Source organism: Diceros bicornis, chromosome 28, assembly GCF_020826845.1.
Source record: "Diceros bicornis minor isolate mBicDic1 chromosome 28, mDicBic1.mat.cur, whole genome shotgun sequence".
In the NCBI taxonomy this organism is placed as follows: Eukaryota; Metazoa; Chordata; class Mammalia; order Perissodactyla; family Rhinocerotidae; genus Diceros; species Diceros bicornis.
Window position 1 is genome coordinate 39,674,848 of NC_080767.1, and position 20,416 is coordinate 39,695,263.

Below are 20,416 nucleotides of genomic sequence, written 5' to 3' on the forward strand. Positions count from 1 at the left end.
GCAGCCCCGCCCTCACTGCATCACATTGCATAGCCCGTCAGCCCTCGGTGCCAGGACGCTGCCAGCACTTACTCCTCACTCCCTTCCCTCCCACAGCTAGTTTTATTACTACACTAAGATGGAAGGAGGGGGCGGCAAGGGAGCAAAGGGGAGCACCCGGACAGGCCCCCCAGAGCAGTTGTGCCCATTGACCTGCTCTTCCCTTCTGTCCACAGGTGGGCCCCCATCTCGATACTTTCCCTACCGAGGATGATCGCCAGAGAGCGTTCAAAGCCCACCGGGAAGAGTATGCCGTGCGCCAGGGGACCCTGAGGATGGGCAACTACACCCACCCCTAGAGCCTTCTGGACACAGTAGAACATTCCCTGAAGGATGCATCTTTCTTGCCCCAACTCATACAAAATGCTCCCCCATTTTTATGGGGGTTCTGTTTCAGCAAGGACCTCAGATTCAGATCTTAGGTTAATTATTTTTGGTAAGACTGCCCCCTTTTTAGCTAGCCAACACTAGCTTACCTTAGCCCCAGCGACCCTCGACCTAGGGACTCCCTCTCTTCTGGCAGCCACCTGCCTCTCTTCTCAAGCCCTCACCTGATGAGATAAACCCGAATTACAAGGCAGATTTTAGACTCCAGGCTAAGGGTCGATTCCGAGGCTCTGCCCATTAAGAGTTAAGAACAACCTGCATATTTCCTGCAGAAAGCCTGACAGTAACATGCTTTGAAAGCCTCATTTTATATTCCAAACATGAGTTTTAATTGCTCTTTTTGGGAGGCCTGATGTCTCACCACGGCAGTTTTATCTCTCCGGGACCCCTGACGGCAGGAAGAGCCAACGCTCATTACTCGGGGTCTGCCCCCTCCTCTTCCGTGCTGGGCCCTGTCAATCAGGCAGGCCAAGATGGGCCTCTCCACCAAGAATGACCTTGGAAGGTCACCCCCTAGGAAAGAGAGAGCCTTCTGGATGAGTGGGAGGGCTGAAAGTACTCAGGCTGAGGAACTTCTCAGCCAAACTCCCAGGCACTTCTTACCTCCATCTTTCTGTATATTCTCTGGCTTCTCCCCACAAATTATATACTGATCTATTTTAAATTAAAAATGCTATTTGTCATCCTCCTCTTGTATCTTTATTTGAAAACCAGTAAACCTACTACTGGTGTGAGAACCAAGCTCAAACTCTTCAGATGTTGTTACCACATGGAAACTCTTCAAGGTAGACTGCCTTCTCCAAGACATCTCAACAGTGCCTGTATGGAGTCAGGCAAATGCTCAAGTTTTTAAGTCCCATTTCTAGTCTGAGGATTCCCAATTGTTGATCTTTAACCCAGAGCTCCCCTGGGAATTCCAGGTTCATTTATCCAACTGCCCACTTGACATCTCCACTCAAGCATCTGGTATTCATCTCAAACCAACACAGTCAAGAGAGAACACTTGATTTTTTCCACCAAACTTGCTTCTCCCTCCATTTTTCCCATCTATAATTGAGGCCACCATCGACCCAGCTGCTGAAGCCAAAAACCTTCATCACTCTGTTTCCATCACCTCTCACATCGAATCCATCAACAAGCTTGTCAACACTACTTCCAAAAACATCCTGATTCTTCCACTCCCCTCTGAGCCCCCATCGCCTCCCTGGAGAATTGCAGTAGGTTCCTTAACGACCTCCCTGCTGCACCCTCACTGTCCATTCTCCATGCAGCAGCCCCTTGACACTCCAGTGGCTTCCGCTGCTGTTGAAGCAGAATCTACACTCCTCACAGAGGCACCCCAGGTGAGGAAGCCAAGGGCCGGCCCTCTGACGCCTCTCCTCACTGCCCACAGGCCACAGCCCTCACTCCTGCCTGAGGCTTTGTGCTTGCTTTTCCCTCTGCCTGGAACACCTGGGCCCCAGATTGTCACCCGCCTCCCCCTTCTTGTCATTCAGATCTCAGCTCAAAAGTCAAGTCCCCTGCTCAAAAGTTCTTCCTTGAAACAGCCAGCAGTTAAATTCACACCAACCTGTTTTATTCTCTGCAAAGCAATGATCTCATTTATTGCCTGTCTTCTCCGCTAGAAGGGAAGTTGCACGGGATCAGGATCTCAGATCCCAGAGCTCAGATCCCAAGGGCCCAGCACATGCTCAGTGCCCAGTGAGATCTGTGGAATGACCACTGCATGAATGTCTACCATGGCTCACGCCCCCTGCAGGCCGAGCGCCTGGCAGGGAATGTCCATCACCCTCGGCCGGGAGATACACCTGGGTCTGATGATCACGGACCTGAGTGAGTTTCTTGAGCAGCGCTCCCCGCCCCAGCACATGCAGAGGCTGCAGCTCATTAGAGGCCAAGTCCATAAAAATGCCACACACACTAACCCCCTCAGGAACCTGGCTCAGCCAGGGTCTTGAGGGACCCCACCCCCACCCCAAGGGCCTGAAATCTCCCTCCCACCACACAAACCAGAGGGATACAAGCATCCCCACTCATCTTGGCTAGAGCCACCCTGAAGCCCTCTGGCCCACAGCGAGCAGCGGAGCCTGTGTGGGAGCAGGGGAGTGCCTGAGGGGCCAGGCCACTGAGCCAGGCAGCCATTCCATGTGGTCAAGGGCATGGAGCCCAGCTCCACCAAAGAATTTCTGTGTGACCTCGAGTAAGTGTCCTGACCTCTCTGTGCCTCATCTGTGAGACAAGACCCCAACACAGTACAGGACGTCTCCTCAAGCTAAATCACATAATGGTTACATTAAAGAACATGTATAACATGATTAGCAGACGGTCTGGGACTTTCACACAATAGACGAATGTGAATTATTATTTTCTTCTTATTAACAAAGCACAGTGAAAAGGGACAACCAGAACCCTGAGTGATTGAGGGACGAGAGTGAGACATTCAGAGGACAAAAGCCTTTGTGTCCAGCTGCATCAAGAAGGTAAAGATATTTTTAAGTGAACCCACTTTTTTGCTCTGAAATCCCCTATGGAAAGGGGAGGGGGGCATACCAGGGTGCAGAATTTCCTGAAGGAGCCGAAATTGGGCTGTATCTCCTGAAAGGTGGGCAAGCTCTGCTATGGCGATGAGAGAGATGCCCACCAGCAAGTGGCCCCTCCAGGCCTCCTTTTCCAGGGACGTGGGTCACGGGGGGAAGTGTGGGCTTGGCCACAAAATGCTACAGAAAATCTCTTGTCTATCCGATCGCTTCTCGCCTCAGCAGCAGACAGACTGCGCGCTGTGGGACTTGCTGGGCTGTGACCAGCCCAGGAAACACCACCCTCCATCCTCTCCTGGAGACCCGGGCTCTGGGTGCTCCCTGCCTGGGCGGGAAGCGGCTCTCAGCAGAGTCCCTCAGCTCCTTGTCCTACAGCACCACCCTCTGGCAAGTCTGAGGAGGAGGCCAAGGAGGTGCATGGCCCTTCCCTCCCTGCCCCCCTCCTCTTCCCTCTCCCAGCCTGTTCCTTCCCTCCTCATTAATTATTTGTGCCCACACACAGCCCCAGGTCTGATTCCAGTCTGATTTCACCTTCTTGGGTACCCCGTCGCATAGGACAAATGCCCGTTCCCGCTCACACTGACCCCAGCTGGGGGGCCCCCCTGCACAACTGGGGTCCCTCCACCTGCCCTTCATGACCCAGGGTAGAGTCCCCAAAGGTTGCAGCCTGGAGGGGCCTTGGGGATCATCTGTTAATCTCCCTCCACTGCCTTCCCCCCTACTTCACAGATGGAAAATAGATGTCAAAGGAGGCCTGAGTTCACTCGATAAGCTAGGCCACTAAGCTAGTTCAGGGCAGTGACTGGTCCACGACAGGTTCCAGAGACTGCCTCCCAAAGCTACTTCTCAATGAAAGACGGGTGGAAATGGGGAGAGCTTAGCTTTCCATCCCAAGTCCTCCTAATCACACGACAATAATGCCTTGTGAGGATTGGCCATCAGCAGAGCTATGGCCTTGAGCCCCCGTTTTTGCTCATTTTCCTCCTAGTTGGCATCTGGGAACATTCTACCTCCTGGTTGGAATTCTTGGCAACACCCCATCAGAGATTTAACCAAAGAGGCCCATGTGGACAGTCTTCATGAGCCACAGGGAGGCAGCCTGTCTGGACGGACCCTCACCAGGTCGGCTTGAAATTCTTGGAAGTCCCTCCTCTCTGAGGGGGGAGGGAGGCCATGCCCATGCTGCTGTGCACTCGGCAGGTTGGGGGGGAGAGGGGGGTAGCAAGTGTAGGCCTGGGGAGCAAGAGTGTTGAGATAGAGCCTTTGGAAACAGGACTCATGGAGCTGGGAGGGGCCGGAGAAAACATCTAGTCCTGCCAGAGAAGACGGAGGGCTGGAGAGTTACTGAGCAACAAAACTAGAACGGGGACAACCTCTTGGCTGCTAGGTCCAGCTTTCTTTTCATGTTGAAGCCCCACTGACTTCAGTCTATTTCCAGATTTTTAAACTAGAGTCTAAACCTCATTCATTCTCTCACTGCCTCTCTCTCTCTCTCTGATAGAACTAGATAATTAACGATTTTCTCTGCCAGAAGAAGAGAGAGGGGATTCTCTCCGGGAGAGAGGGGTCTGACTACTGTGCAGGGTTTTCATGAGGGTGCTAACAGTGAGCAGGTCTGCTATGTGCCTGGCTGGGCTCCTAGAAGCCTGAAGAGGAAGCACCGTTCCAATTGCACAGATCCAATTTCAGCCCCCAAGGAGTTTCCTGGATCCACAAAGACAGGGTTTGGCTTTTTGGTTCACCCATCCCAGCGCCGCAACTAGTGCTGGTTTAGAAACGACCAGATTCAGGAGTCAGAGAAAGCACATGTCCGTGATAGCAAACAGACCAGCAGCTCAGGTGCCAAGGTGGGCCCCCACGGCAGCCAGATAGGTCTGTGGTTCGATCAAGTACCTTCTCTTGCATTTATCCTTAAGGACCAAAACAGGCTTTTAGCTGCATTTCTTTTTCCTTGGGAAACGTTTTGATGCTTGAAACCATCATTAAAAGGAAAAAACAAACAAAACAAAACTAGGTTGGCTTTTTATACAGTTTCCTTGAACTGAAAGCAGGTAAATTATAAACTTGAATCCACAAATGGGGAATAATCTCTGAAGGGGAGTTCAGATTGATGCACACCACTGCCTCTGTGAGCTCCATGAGGGCGGGCCCACTCTGTCATACTCTCCATGACATCGCCAGCATCTAGCATGGTGCACGGTGCACAGGACAGACTACACGCTCAGTAGAAAGGAAGGGAGGAAGGGAGGAAGGAAAGAAGAAAGGAAGGAAGAGAGGAAGGGAAAGAGAGTGGGAGGAAGGTAGTGGGGAGGGAAGGAGAGAGGAACGGAGAAGAGAAGAAAAGAAAAAATATGCTCTGGGCTGGCCCCACGGCTTAGCGGTTAAGTGCGTGTGCTCTGCTGCTGGCGGCCTGGGTTCGGATCCCGGGTGCACACCGACGCACCACTTTCTGGCCGTGCTGAGGCCGCGTCCCACATACAGCAACTAGAAGGATGTGCAACTATGACATACAACTATCTACTGGGGCTTTGGGGGAAAAAATAAATTAAAAAAAAAAATAAAAAAATATTTAAAAAAAAAGAAAAAATATGCTCTCTTTCTGGTTTCAGGATCTCCATGAGGTTTTGAGCTAAACCAACAAAAATGGTTAAGAACAGGATGACTTTGAAGCCCACAAATTGTCCAAATTCTTGTCCAACCCATCTGATTGCGGAGCAGAGAGATATTAGCACCCAGGCCTGGCCTGTACCATCCAAAGCCTCTGCCCACTCCACATTAACAATGGGTGCTGGTCAGAAGGCCCTGAGCTAAGCAGGGTGCTGACTTCTCCAGTGGGGGCTCAGCCTGGGGGCTCTAACCCGACACAGAAAAAGCTCTGGCTGTTATTAGCAGTAGCTGTACTAGGAAACGCATAATTGCTATTCTCCAGGACCCGAGCCAAGTGCAAAGAGTCCTCACAATGACCATGTGAAGTGGGCAACATCATCCCCATCTTATAGCTGAAAAAACTGTGGTTCAGAAAGCGATTTGCTCAAGGTCACAGAGCAGGGCTGGGACTAAGATGAGGAGAGTAGGGCCCTTGCCTAAGGTGCAAAATTTACAGGGTTGCCAGAAAACTCGGTAACCAGGACAAACTATATTTTAATGCAATATTTTAAAATCAAAATTTAAAAATCCCTGATGGACAAAATATCAACAGTTTCAATAAAGGCTTGCACGACTCACCTCCCTTGCCTCATCTTAGTGCCAGTTCCGGATTCTAGAGCCAGGATTCTAACTCAAGTCTGGCCAGTCCTGGAGTCTATATCCTCAACCAGCCCAACCATCTGCTTTATGCTGCCCCTAGTCCCAGCTACTCAGAACCTTGAATGATGGCATTCAAGCCACAATTCATTCGTGAGCAGAGACCTCAGGATCACTCTCAAAAAGCTTTGAGCACATATCCCCGTGTGGCTCTGCCTGAGTTTTTTTGCATTAAGTGGAGAGGGAGGTGGGGCTAGGAGGAAGGATGTTGATAAGAACCGTGGCCCAGCCAGAGGCCCCAGGCACTCCCAGGTCCATTCCTGACTCAAATCCAAATCCAAGCCAAGAGCCCCAGGTGGAGAAGAACGTGGATTCTACAGGCAGGCTGCTTCATAGCTGTCCATAGGTGGACCTCTCCCACCCTCACCCCTCACTACAAACCTCTGATGTTAACGTCTTTGAAACAAATGAAAAGCTGAGGTACAGGCAAGAGAAATGCACTGTCCAGAGCAGGAGCAGGGCCAGAGCCCAGCCTTCTGAGAGCTCGTCCATGCAGCTGCCCTCCTTGCCTCTGGAGAAGAGCAACAGCTCCTTCTCTGTGGACGGCCCTCTGTGGGTGGGTGGTTTGGGACCTTCTAGGGCTTTAGGTCCATCCAGAGGCTGAAGGTTTAAAAGAAAGCAATTTCAAAGGCCTGGATGGGCAGGGGCTGGATTATGAAGCTAGCAGTTCCAAGAGGAAGTGGGACGCTGGGGAGGATGGGTTGGAGTCCTGAAAGGGGAGCCCAGAACAGGGGCCTGGGCGCTGGAGTGGCAGTTCCAGCCCTCGGTTAAGACTGAGTGGATCTGGGAACGTGGTCCTGGAAGTACCTTTGTTGCACTCATTCCCTCTCCTTCCCCTGAGGCCCCAAAGCTCCTCCACCAGGCCCAGCTTCCTCCCTGCGGAGGAGCCCAGACAGCCCAGGGCAGGGGGCTGGGGCTTGGGAAGGGGAGAGAGGTCTGCCTCCAGCTGTGTAAATGAAGGTTGGATAACTTGCCAAGGTTCACATCCAGCTTTGCTGGACCTCAAAGCCTTGATACCCCTGCAAGACCAGCCAGGTTCCTTTCTCAAAGGGTAGGGGGGCTCACGCACCCAGGATCTCTGAGATGCTTAGTAAAATGCCAATTCCTAGGCTCCTTCCAAGCTAAACAAGAGCGCAGGAGAGCACACACAAACCTCTCAGGCTGTGGACAGACTGAGATGTAAGAACCACCCAGATGATGGAGAAAAGAGAAAGGAGGGGGCTCAGTGGTAGAGCTGGATCCCCAAATAGGCATAAAATGATGTTAGTGAGAGAGGGCTGAATTCTCGGGAAATTCCAAATGAAATAAATTGCATAGCATGTTTTGTATTATAATAGACAGTGATAATTCAATACTAATGATAGTATACTGAAAACCTGTTAAATATTCTTGGGTTCTAAGAAGCACACCGAGAAGCTGGCTAAGGGCTGCAGGAGGTTGGGGGTCGAGCTGTTCTTTTCCACTACCAGAGGGTTGCCTCCCTCCCCTGCTATAGCTCTGATCCCCCTGCAGCACCCAGCACCAGCTGAGGCTTTGCTTTTGCTGGGTCTGGGGATCCAAACCCCAGCCTAAGACCTCGGAGGCTGGTAAAGGTCCGTGCGCTGCCAGATGAACGTCTGCCCAGGGCAGAGGCGACTCAGGACCTCCTGGTGGGCACAGCAGGACACCGACTATCTTGGGGCCTGGCTGGGTCCTGCAGATCCTGGCCCCGGGAACGACACGACCTCTAACAGGCCCAGGAGAGGAGTCCCGTTGACCCAAGCTGAGACCTTGGGTGCTAGCGGGGGGAGACGAGGTTCCTCCAGAGATGCAGGCGCAGGCCCGGGGAAGCAGGGCTGGGGCAAGAGACTGGAAAGGGGCGCGGGGTCTCCAGAGGTGCCTAGAGCGGGAACGAGGCCCAAGTTGGGGGCTGTCCGGGAAGAGCCAGAGCCGCCAGCGATCCTCGTGATTTATGCCCCCCTCCACATCCACCAAACGAAAATGAACGACCGGCCCGGCTCGGCCCCTCCACGGGAGGCGGAGGCACCCACTGCAGCGGTCACGGAGCCAGAGCGGGGGTCTGTCGGCTCGCGGCCCCTCGGCGCCTGCCCTTCTGCCTCCCCGACAGCTTGCAGCCGAGCCCGGCCGTCCGTCCCCGGGGAGCCGCCCGTCCTCGCCCCCAGCCCGGCCGGCGGCAGGCCGCTTCCAATCTGCCGGCGGGCGCAGGAGGAGAGCGCGCGGAGCCGGGCGCGAGGCCACCACCGACCTCGCCCCAGGGAGAAGAAAGTTTCTGTTCCCCCGGCCGCTCGGGGCTTCCCTCGGCCGGGTCTGGAGATTGGAGGAATGCGGGCGCCTCACTATTCTGCTGAGGTCTCGGAAGCTGAGCCCGACGAGGGGGCCCAAGTATTCTGAGGGCCGATGGGGAGGGGCCACAGGAGCGCGCGGACCGGGCTGGGAAGGCCTCCACTTTGGGCGTGGGGTGGGCGGAGGGCGCCTCGGGCCCGCGGGGCCCGGCTGCAGGCGCGCGGGCTCGGCTCCCTCCGCCTTTCGACCACAGACTCGGGTCTCAACCCCTGGGGCGGTGCCCAGAGGACCCAGGACCGGGACGCGCTTCAGATCTGCCGGCAGCCCGGGGCCGCCGCACCAGAGGCCGACCCCTGAAAGGCGCGGAATTAGAGTGCCATGGCGGAGAGGGGAGGGCGAGGCGGTGCGTTATTCACAAGGAAAAGACCATGTTTCCAGCGCTGCCTTGAAAAAACATCCTGGGGCGAGCTCCGGCTCCGCGCATAAAAATAAGCCGTTTGCAGACGTCTACGCTCGCACTCGGAAGCTCTTGCGCGTTCCTGTTCAGACGTACAAAAACACCGACCCCCGGGACACACGCCACAGGAGGGGCTATCGGCTGGGTAGGGGGCCCTGCCTTCTTTGTCCGTTGCGCTGCCTCCCTCGGGCCACACGGATTTCTCGGTGTCTCCCCAACGTCCCAGACATGCTCTTCCCACGTTCCCCACCCTCGCCCCAGAGCAAAGCCGTCGTTCCGGCCCCTTCTAGGGGCAGGCTCCAGGCTTTCCCACCCCTGCCAGGCCCGCAGGGTCCAAAGAGGGCAGAGAGAGGGCTGTAAATTGTCCTACATGGAAACATCTAGAACCCAACGGACACTACCGAAAACAATGTAACTTAAAATCTCTCCCCAACACCGGAAAAGGGCGTCACACTTCTTTTTCCGCTGGGTTTACTCTCTTTCTGTTGCTGGGGGAGAGAAAGGATCTACGACAGCCCTGCCGACGAATAATTTGAATAATTGTGGTAAGGGTAGAGGAAAACTTAAAAACCTCACATCCCAACCCACTGGCAGCAGCAGCCGGGCTCCGGACCCCTCCCTGCCAGCCCGTACCCCCCTCGGCTAATCACCCTCATTAGGAGCATCATCACCGGCCTAATGAAAGCAAACCGTGTGGAAATCGCCGGTAAACAGTTGGGTCTGCGCTGTAATTAATTCAGTGTCTCTTTTAATCAAACTGAAAGGGAATCGGGCAGCGGCTTGCGGAGCCGTGACATCACCCCCAAAATCGGCCGGAGCCAATCAGCGTCATCACTCCGGGGACACGTGGGCGAGTCCTCTTTAAAAAAACACACACACACACAACACAACGAAAAAAAAAAGAGAAACAAAAAAAACCCCCAAGCCCAAAGTAAAAGTGACACAAGTTCATTTTTTACAGGAAGGGGGGGAGGCCAAGGCGCGCGCGGAGGACGCGCTGAGAGCTGCAGCTGCGGAGTCGGGTGGCGCTGTCCACGGTGCTGACGGGCCCCCCCCGAGCGGTGGGAGCGCGGAGAGAGGACCTCCCCGGCTAGGTGGAGCGTCATGCGCCGCGGGCCGCCGCCGCTGCTATCCGCGGTGCTGACGCCGCCAGGTGCGCTCCGCTCGGCCGGCCGGTAGCTCGGCTCGGGCCCGCTGCTCTCCGCGGTGCTGACCCCGCTGCCCTCGGCCACCGTTCACCTGGAGGAAGCGTGCGGTTTGGATTTTTTAAAAGCCGTTCTTTATTCAGATTCCAATATCTTCGCATCTCTTCCGTGCCAAAGGGGCGCTCAGATTGTCCGTCTCCTCCTTTGCTCTCCCCAACTTGGCGCACCCTCCCTCCCATTCCTCCTTGACACTCCCACCACCCCCCCTCGGCTCGGCTGCTCAGCGCGATGCTGCAGAAGACGCGCTGAGCCCTTTTGGATCTAATGCGCAGAGGAGGTTGGCCCAGAGCTCCAGGGCTCCCCCAAGGCTGAACCCCGTCCAAGGTGCCCGCAGGCTCCCTGCCCGCCTTCCCCATGCCAGCCCGCAGCTAGGGGCAGGGGCAGCGGCGGCTGGGGTAGGGGGTGGGTGGGGAGCTTTTGGGGAGGACAGGTCGCAGCTTGGCTATGGAAGGCTCCAATGGCTTTGGGATTGACTCCATTCTCTCCCACCGAGCAGGCAGCCCCGCCCTTCCCAAGGGGGACCCCTTGCTCGGGGACTGCCGCTCGCCCCTGGAGCTGAGTCCGCGCTCAGAGAGCAGCAGCGACTGCTCTTCACCAGCCTCGCCAGGAAGGGACTGTCTGGAGACAGGTGCCCCGAGGCTCGGCGGGGCATCGGGCCCAGGTTTGGACTCCCACCTGCAGCCTGGGCAGCTCTCTGCCCCAGCCCAGTTGCGCACCGTGACCTCCTCCTTTCTGATCAGGGACATCCTTGCTGACTGCAAACCACTCGCGGCCTGTGCACCTTACTCTAGCAGCGGGCAGCCGGCCACCCCTGAGCCTGGGGGACGCCTTGCGGCCAAGGCCGTGGAGGACTTTAGAGACAAGCTGGACAAAAGTGGCAGCAATGTCTCGTCGGACTCTGAGTATAAAGGTAAGACAATGGGAGGTGAAAACTTGGGGGGATGCTCTGTTTCTAAAAACTGGAATTAAAACTTGAGTGCACACACACGGGAACATGCACATGCTCACCCGGAGCTCCCAGGGCCCAGGCTGAGCAGTCGGTCTTGTCTGAACCTTTCAGCTGGCCTCGTGGCTATGCTTTTAAGCAACAGAGAGTCCAGTGGAGAGAGTGGTCAGGGGAGAGGAAAACTGTGCCCCAGGAGAGATGCCCCAAAACGCACAAAGCAAACTTTCTAAACTTTGGCTGGGACCACCCTTGCAGTGGTGCAGGTGGGCAGGAGCAGGTTCCTATCAGGCCAGTGGCTCTCTGAGAAAAGACCTTGCAGAAGCTACAGAAGAGTCAAAGGGCTCTGCTTGAATGCCCTTTTATACGAGTGAAAACCTAGCAGGAAATTTCAACTGGAGCCCTGAGAACAGTCAGAATTTTCCACCCTTTAATCTGAATTTCCAGATAGGAAGAGGAACTGGGCTTTCCCTCTCATTGGATCTGGTGTGATGTGGGCCCTGGGAATCATGCAAAAGAAAAGCTGACTTCACAGTAGAAACAGCAGCCAGGCGGCTGGCCGGGAGCAGGTTCAGTGGTCTGGTCAAGAGTGGGGGAACCCTGCTCTCATCCTACGGTTCTCACTGAATTTGATGTTCAGTGCATTGAGCAAACAACTGCAGGCTGTGTACGGGACCCAGAGACTCCTGAGAAGACAGCCCTTTTCCCCAAACTGAGGTTGCTGCCCCTTCACTTGCTTTTTTTGCCTCCTTGAACCTTTTCGTTATTGTTGTTTCTTTTCATCCCATATTAATCAGGGAGCTAAGATCAGGATTAAGAGGAAAGAGGGAGGAAGGAAAGAAAGAAGGGAAGAAGGAAAGAGAGAGTTCCCTAGTTTTGTTTCTCGCCCATGGCCACTAACTTGACTTTAACTCTTGGTGAAGCCAGAGGCGAAAAGTTCTTTCTAGGAAGAAGTCAGGAGGCAGAAGGGGAAGGGGTGTCAGGGCTTCAAGGGACAGAGCCCTGTGTTCTCATCCGGTGGAAAACCAGGGTCTGGCAGAGGCTGTTCAGAGCCCTTTCAGCCTTATAATTAATTCTTGGAACCCTTTTCATGAGACAAAACTTCTTTATTGTCTTGGGGGTCTTGCACCTCCTGGCCCCTATTTGTACCAAGTCTTCACAAAAAATTAGTAAGTCTCATTTAACACTCTCCTCCCAACCAAGAATTCGTTTGTGGACATGCCCTGACCTCAAGCCGAAAACCCATCTGGGGCCCTCCTCCACATCTCGCTCCCCTTGGCTTTCCCACGCAAACGGCCAAGCCTCCTTCAGCCTTGCTGGGCCAGCCATGTCTAGAAAACCCGCAGGTTGAGCTAAAGCATCCAGGGAAGGAGGTACAGAGGCATGTGGCCCCGAGACCATTGCTCCCCCCCCCCACCCCGGGGTCCTGTTGAGAGAGGCAAAGAAAACTTGTCCTGGAGAAAGACAGGTGGGGAGGGGACAATGGAGGCAATGTAAATATATATTTATATCATTGTGCTTTATTATTTATAATCCTTAACAACACCAACAACACTCCAGCTTTGTGGTTGGAGTAAGAGGCAAGAATCTCCAACATTGCATGCTAATGGCCGGGGCTGGTGGTGGTGAGAGTTTGGCTCTTGCTTCCTTTTATTTTTTTGCCCGTAGATAGGATTTTGAGGAGCGGTTTCATTTAAGATAATTGGAATATCAATTTTCTTCCCCTGTCCCTGATGATATCTGATCAGGGAGGTGATGAGGGCCGGCTGTCCACATATCACTTAAATAGGTTTGGCGCAGAGGAGGGTGGAAGGTTTCCCCACTCCCCACCCCCAGGGGCTGCTGCCTTTGCACCTACAAAGCCCCGGGGTGAAAAAGGGATTGTGAACATCCGCCGCCCAGACAACATCAGGAGCATTTCTCAAATGTGGAGGCGATTTTTTCGGGCTGAGTTAGGAAGCCTTGCCCAGAGGCAGACACACCGAACCAGATGGGGAGGGCATCTAAGCAATTCAACTCCCCATCCACCTTCCATGCTAAGAGTCGCTTCCTCCAAGGAGGGCATGGAGTTAAGGTCAGTCCCATCCTCAGTTTCTGGGATCAAAGGCTCCGCAAGCATAACATTTAAAGAAGCTGAAACTGGGCTTTGAAGCAAGGCGGTCTGCTCCGCGCTCTTGCCTGCCAGAGCCAAGGTCCGTAGAGAAACCATAATGGCGCTTTGCTCCAAGCAGGTGGGGTCGTGGGCCTTGAACTCTGGGGCATTGAGATGCGGCCTCCAGACCAGAGTCTGAGGCCCCACCGGGCGAGCCTGTCCCGGAGGCGAAGGCTGAGAGGCCCTGAGTGCGCATCTGAAGGCTCCAGCCTGCACCAGAGAGGAATTAGAGAGAAGCCCCAGTAGCCAACCCGTTCTTCCTGACACCACACACTCAACTCCCCCCACCCTCCAGACCTCAGCCCTGAGAAGTGGGGGATTTTCGTAGTCAGTTGGGCAATTAGGTCAAAATGTAAGGTTTCTTTTCTTTAGGTTTCTGCAATATCAAGTTTGAGGTTTGGATCCTTGTCTCCTCACACATGTTTAAACTTGACCAGCTGGCACAGACAGAACTCAAGTTTCCCCCATCCCAGGACACCTCCTGAAGTGGCCGTGCCCCCGATGTGTCCCGAGCCCAGGAGGGCAGGGAGAGCCCCGTATGCCAGCCTGGAGGAGGCAGGAGGAAGGCGAAAGCCGCCGTTTCTTGAGTGAGCGCTCTCCCTGCTTGCCCCTCGGTGCACCGGGTGCCCAGTGCCCTCTTGGCCGGAACCGCTGCCTTTCTGGTTGAAAAGCCTCACTCCCTAGTGGCTCAATTAACCGGATTATTGTTTCCTACAGAGAGAAATCAACTCGCATTCAGCTGAACCCTGTCACTGCAAATGCCACGCACAATGAAACACAATGAAAATGAATAAATGAAAATAGAGGGAGATAAAGAGGGGCGATGCCCCAGACAGTGCCCTCGATTTTGGGGAAGTGGTCTCTGGTTATATCATCGCTTTCGGGGGAGAAGGAGGGAGATCACTGAGCTTGTTCGATCAAGGGTGCATTTTAGGCACAGTCAAGCCCAAACGAAAGTGCCTGGGGAAAAAGAAACCTTTCCTGTTCGGTCCATTCTTGGGCCTCAGGAGCGGGAACCCTGCTGGGGTGTCCCGACCAAGGGGCGGAAACACACGACCGCCACGCAGGTGTAGTGGGAGCCACAGTGGGCATCGTTTTGACAGGAAAACACAGACCTCGGCGCTGCGCGCACCCGAGGGGCGAAGGCATCGCTTATTTTTCCAAGTGCTTCGTTCGCGCTCCCAGATCCGGCCCCGGCGGTTCGCCCTCGAGCCCGGCCTTCCGCACTGCGCACCGTTTGTAGATTAAGAATCGGGGGAAACCACCACGATAGACTCGCATCCATATAGGGGCCAGGGGAGATGTGGGTACAAGTATTTTTTCTTCACGACAACGATTCGCTCCGGGGTGAACAGGGTTTTGTCTCTCCACGCGGGATTTTCTCCCCAAACTCCGGCCCTCAGCTTCCTCCCTTCCCGGCCCAGACTCGGCCAGAGAATCGCGGCGCAGATGCGGAGCACAGACCCACACCCCTGAGCACGTACTGGCGCAGCCCACCCCGCTGGATCCCTTGGGTACCCTCCCCTCCCCCGGTGGGTTCACCCGGTCGCTCGGCTCCGCCACGGTCGCTCCGTTTATCCCTCCGGGGAGCGCGGGCGCAAAGTGGAACGCGGCGGAGAGAAAGCCGGTGGAATTCTCTCCCGGTTTGGGGTTATTTCTCCCCAGAGGTGTTAGTCCTTCTCCGTCAGGCTTCACGCCCTGGTTTGGGGGCCCGGAGGTCCCGGCTCCGAGCGGCTTTGCCGCGGCCCCCACGCCCTTGAGTGCGGTGGGGCCACCGCCGTCAGGAGCCGCGTTTACACGAACGCGACGGGCAGCGCCGGCTGGGGCGGGAGGGCGCCGGTGGGCGGGCGGCGAGGCCCGGCCCTGACGCACCGCCGTGTCTCCGCAGTGAAGGAGGAGGGCGACCGCGAGATCTCCAGCTCGAGGGACAGTCCCCCGGTGCGCCTGAAAAAGCCCCGCAAGGCGCGAACGGCCTTCACCGACCATCAGCTGGCGCAGCTGGAGCGCAGTTTCGAGCGGCAGAAATACCTGAGCGTGCAGGACCGCATGGAGCTCGCCGCCTCGCTCAACCTCACCGACACGCAGGTCAAGACCTGGTACCAGAACCGCAGGTGAGGCCCAGCCGTCAGGTGAGGAGCGGAAAGGGCCGGTCTCCTTTTTTAGCTGCCCCTCCATGGGACCCACGGGCCCACGGCCTGACGCTGAGAGAGCGCCCCTGAGCTTTCCCCATTCTATAAAAGTGCGGAGACTGAGGTCTTGAGGAGAGGCCTTGCCCAAAGTCCACAGTGAAGGATAGAGACAGTCTCCAGTGCCCAGTCATTCCCTTCCAGGACAGGTGGACACAGACACATGAGCCACTAGAGGTCCTAGGCCTGCCCCACCCCAACCAGTGTCCTACCACCCCCACCCAGACCAGCATTGGGGCCACTGAGCTCTCCCAGTGCAAGCACTAGGCCAGGGGAGGGGTGGCAGCCTCAGTGTCCAGAATGTCTTTTGAGAGGACTAGAGAGGACTAGCGGGCAGCCCTGGAGTGATGTAGACAGCTGCTGGGAGGCGGGGGGCTGTCTGACCTCTCCGGAGCTCTTCTGGCCTCCCCAGCCTTTCTAGTCCTGAACCTGAGGAGCGAAGGGGCACAGCCCCAGCTCTTTGGGGACAGTGACTGGGTGACTCGAAACAGGTGTTGGGCACTGGTCTTGAACCTCGTGTTTCCTAATCTCCCTCCCCAACACATTCACAGGACGAAGACACACACACACAAAACACACACTCACACACATCCACACACTCAACCACACACTTACAGACACATACATCGACAAAACGCAGTTACACACACTCAAACCCACAGTCACTTACAGACTCTTAGCGGAGGCCAGAATGGTGCTTTCCGTAAACAAGCCTCAGAACACGTCGCCCCATTAATAATAAATACCGATTACTGCTCCGGCCATCAATAATTAAGGCCTGTTACAGTAATTACACAATTATGATGATGATGAATAATTCAGGGAGGGAAACGGGGTTGGTGTGGTTGAGTCTGCCTCCGTGGGACCCCAGCAGGCTGGCCCAGCATGGCCCGCCAGGTGCACCCAGGGATCCGGGCCGCAGCTCCGGCAACGAGCCTGGCCTCAACTTTTTTGCCTTCCCCAAACCCCTGGCCGACACTCGGCTGGTGGCCTCCCGACTTCGCGGCCAGACGGGCCGCAGGGCTCACCCCAGGCCTCGGACGTGGGTACGGAGGGCAGCGGTGCGGCCGAGCGGCGGAGAGAGTGTGTGCGCCGGCTGCGCGTCCTCTCCAGTTGCGTCTCCGGCCCGCGAGCTTCCGCAGAAGCGCCGCCAACTGGGGCGCCTCGGCGGCGCTCGCCTCCGCCGGGCCGGGGGTGCCGCTGGGAGAGTCAACCGCGCCCCTTTCCACGGCTAGAGGACCAACCCCCGGGCCCCAGCCGTCCTCTTCACGGCGATCTCGCCTTCCTAAGGCCTCCCCAGGGAACGGATACGCAGGAGGAGCTCCAATACCAGCTCCAAGGGCCGGTCTGCGACCCGGAGCAGAGAGTAGCGAGGTTAGAGCCCGGTCTTTTCGGTCAGTCAAAGCTTTGGCCTGGCTTGAACCCGGGCTCTGGCACTTTCGAGACCATCTCGAAAAGTGGCCCCTGCCTCGATTTTTATCTGTAAAGTGGCCACGGAAGGCCGGTGGAAGATTAAAGGAGCCGACGCATGTAACACGCGAGGACGGTGCCTGGCGCTCGGCTGTTAAACACATTAGGTGATCGCTCTGGGCCAAGCACTCGTGAGGGCAGGGGTCTCCGGGCGCCACAGCCCTGACCCTGCCGTACGCGTTTATTTCGGTCCCTAGGACTAAGTGGAAGCGACAGACCGCCGTCGGGCTGGAACTGCTGGCGGAGGCAGGCAATTACTCAGCGCTCCAGCGGATGTTCCCGTCGCCTTATTTCTACCCGCAGAGTCTAGTTTCCAACCTGGATCCCGGCGCCGCCCTGTATCTGTACCGCGGGCCCAGCGCGCCGCCGCCCGCCCTGCAGAGACCCCTGGTGCCCCGCATCCTCATCCACGGACTCCAGGGCGCCAGCGAGCCGCCCCCGCCGCTGCCCCCGCTGGCCGGCGTCCTCCCGCGCGCCGCGCAGCCTCGGTGAAGCGCCCGCCACCCCGCCGGCCCGCGGCGCACCCGGCCCCCTCCCCGGGGCTCCGCGCCGGCCGCTTCTGCCTGCCTCTCGGAGGGCGCGGGGTTTCAACGCCTCTTACTGGGGGGCCCCTGTCGGATCCTCCCTGGCGCCCAGCCCAATGTCCCCCGAAGGGCCAAATGCCAAGTCTACTGAGGCCCGGACCCCGGACTGATTTTCTCCCTAACCGTCCTCGGCGTCCTCTCTCCTGGCCACTCCATCAGGGAGCCTCTTCCACCGCCGGATGTACATACATTCCCTCCACCCCCGCCGGCTCCCCAAAGCGCACCCGTGCCCCTCGCCGGGAGCAGGTGGGGGCGACCCCCATGCTGCACTCTCCCCCGCCCCCTCCACGCTCCAGTTGTACACCAAGCCCTCACCTCGCACCCTGACAGGCGGAGGGGAGTGTGGAGACCCCTCTCCGAGCGCCCAGGGCGGCGGCAGAACTGTACATACCGTGTGCAAAGTGTATATGAAGTTATTTATTCGTGACCCATGAGCCCGTGACAATGTCCGTGAATCAGTGAGTCTGTGGCCTGTGCCCTCCCCCCCTCCCAGGCGGGGCAGGAAGGGGCCAAGGGGCTTGCCTACCCACCCCAACCCCAGCCCCCACCTCTAGCCTCGGTCCGGGGGCAGCCAGGCCCCTCGGGTTCTCTCTCTTTCTTTTTTAAACGTCGAAATAAACTTCTTACAAATGACCAGGCGCCTGTCCGCGCTCAGCCCTTCTTTCCCATCCCTCTTTAAGATCCATTTTCCCTTCCTGGGACTCGGCCTCCTTCCACCCTCAATAAGGAAATACTTTTGTCCCCCTCTTCCTTGGCGCTGTGGTCGTGGGCAGGGGCCCCGACTGGACTGTCCTGGGCCTTGGGCAGGGGTTCCCTTTCCCTGGCCTCAGTCTTCCTGTCTCTACAGTGAGGCAAGCCCGCTGCTCCCCGCCTCCCCCTTCCTCTCCATCTGGTTCCTTGCTGCTCCCAGCCAGTCCCAGGGGCCGGGGTGGGGTTGGTGGTGGGGGTCAGCACCCGGGCTCACTCGGCTGCGGGCCGGGCTGCAGTGCCATCACTGAGCCGGCTCATCTGGCCGCAACAAGGGCGCCGGCAGCTGGTGACCGGTCCGCCGGGTGCGGGGCCGACAGATGGGCTCCGAGGCTACTCCCCCCTTCAGTCCCCTCCGCCCAGCGCTCAGGCCGCGCTCGGGCTGCGGACGCTCACAGGCACCGAGGCTGCTCTGGCCCCCGCCCCAGGTAGGACTCCACGAGCCTGTGCTGGGAACCTGAGGCCACATCGGTCACCCCCCGCACTCCCGCACCTTCTCACTTCCTCCTTTACCCGGGGGATTATGTAGGAGATGAAACCAAGAGGGAACCGCAATCCCAGTGTCTGCCCAATGCCCCAGCCTGTGGCTCCAGGATCTCAGGGGAGGGGTTTAAGTCTGGAGCCAGACTCCAGGCCTCCAGCTCCCGTTCAAAGGGCCAAGGTCACCCCCTGAGGCTGTTCTCTCTCTGGGGAGGTGGGCACAAGTGCTCCCCTCCAACACACCACCTGCAGCTGCGACTCCCAGGACAGGAGACACTCCAGGGCAGGGAAGTTTTGGGGCCTAGCAAACCAAGCCCCCTCCAGTTTTGTGGCAGGATTGTTCTGGGAGAGGACTGCCTCCTGGAGGAGGGGTGGGGGGCATGTTTAAACTCTAACCGTCCCCCCCAAAACCAGACCCTGCTACTGTTTCCTCCCCACCCCCAACCCCTCACACCACCGCTTTTCTTTCCTGGGATGGTGAGGGTATTATTCTAATTTTGCAAAATGCACAGCAGCTAATTAAGTCAAGGAGCCCCTCAGCTTTCGAGTTCTTTTGCATGTGAATGGGGGTTGGTAAATCCCCAGCTCTGGCTGTGGTGGGGGCGAGGGGGGAACTGTCCCAACTCAGGGTTAATGAAGTGGGAAAGGAGTCTCTCATAGCCTCCTGCAAACAAAACCCCCCATGCAACAAACCCTGCCCAAATCCTACATGGATTGACTTAAACCCAGGGGATAAGTGCTTTAAATTAATCTCATTGAATAAGAATGAGACCAAACAAAACTCTTTAAAATCATATTAAAAATCTATCAAAGGACAACTTGCACTGGTGTGCTTTTCATTTTGTGCGAGTGAAGGAGGGAGACGGGAGCAAGCACCCTTACATTTACACAGCGGCAGTGTAAATCACAGCCACATTCTCAACTATGTAATTGTCCTTGTACCTCAGAGGCGATTTCATATCTTACATTAATGAAGAACAAGGCTCCCCTACAAGTTTATAATTACAATATTTTAAATTGTCCTGCACTTCCTATCTGTAATAATAACTTTACAACCTCTGCAGTGAGGTGGGCTTCTGCTTTCATCCATTTAGGAGGCTAAATTGGTTTCTCTGTTCCCAACCCTGGAGCTGGGTGATTTCTCATTTAAAACAGAAAAAAAAGAATGAATGTGAGAGACCCCCAGCAGGCAGAACAATAGGAGAGGCACTGAGAGGGCATCTTCTGGCTCCGCCGGGGACCCACCCCTAGACCCCTTCTAAGCCTAGACTCAACAGCGCAGGGCAACAAAGTTTAAAAGAAGTTTAGATTCTCCTACTAGCCCTGTTGCAAGGCTTCTGGAAATTTCTGAGAAGTTGAGCTGGTGTAGGGTGCCCCACTGCCTCCACACTGACAGGCCTTGCTCTGAATTCTTCCTGTGGGGGAGCAGATTAAGAGACACGGTGTGACAGCCACACAGGCAATTTAACAGGACCAGTTAAGCGCCTTTTCAAGCCGGGCAACTTCTCCAGTGGAAAAAGCCTTACATTTCTGTCTTCTGGAAGCGATGGTTGGATTTTAATGGCTTCCACTGACTTTAAGTCAAGGGGCTGAAGTGCTAAAGGGCAAGGCTGCTGGCAGTTGGAACACACCTCCCTTAAAGG

At 56.3% G+C, this 20,416-nt stretch overlaps 2 protein-coding genes across 3 annotated transcripts in view; both read left to right on the forward strand.

Annotated features, from left to right (window-relative positions):
• The window catches only part of CFAP77 (cilia and flagella associated protein 77), a 128,104-nt gene extending 127,766 nt beyond the window's left edge, over positions 1-338 (forward strand). For both annotated transcript variants that reach the window (XM_058524368.1, XM_058524369.1), the window contains one exon: positions 216-338. In XM_058524368.1, coding sequence (XP_058380351.1) covers positions 216-338 — 123 coding nt within the window. The remainder of the gene's footprint in view (positions 1-215) is intronic.
• A 10,317-nt stretch (positions 339-10,655) lies between these two features.
• On the forward strand, positions 10,656-17,454 carry BARHL1 (BarH like homeobox 1). Its single transcript, XM_058524367.1, has 3 exons — positions 10,656-11,121; positions 15,195-15,417; positions 17,160-17,454. The coding sequence occupies exons 1-3, from the start codon at positions 10,656-10,658 to the stop codon at positions 17,452-17,454; spliced, it is 984 nt and encodes a 327-aa protein (XP_058380350.1).
• The last annotated feature ends 2,962 nt before the right edge of the window (positions 17,455-20,416 follow it).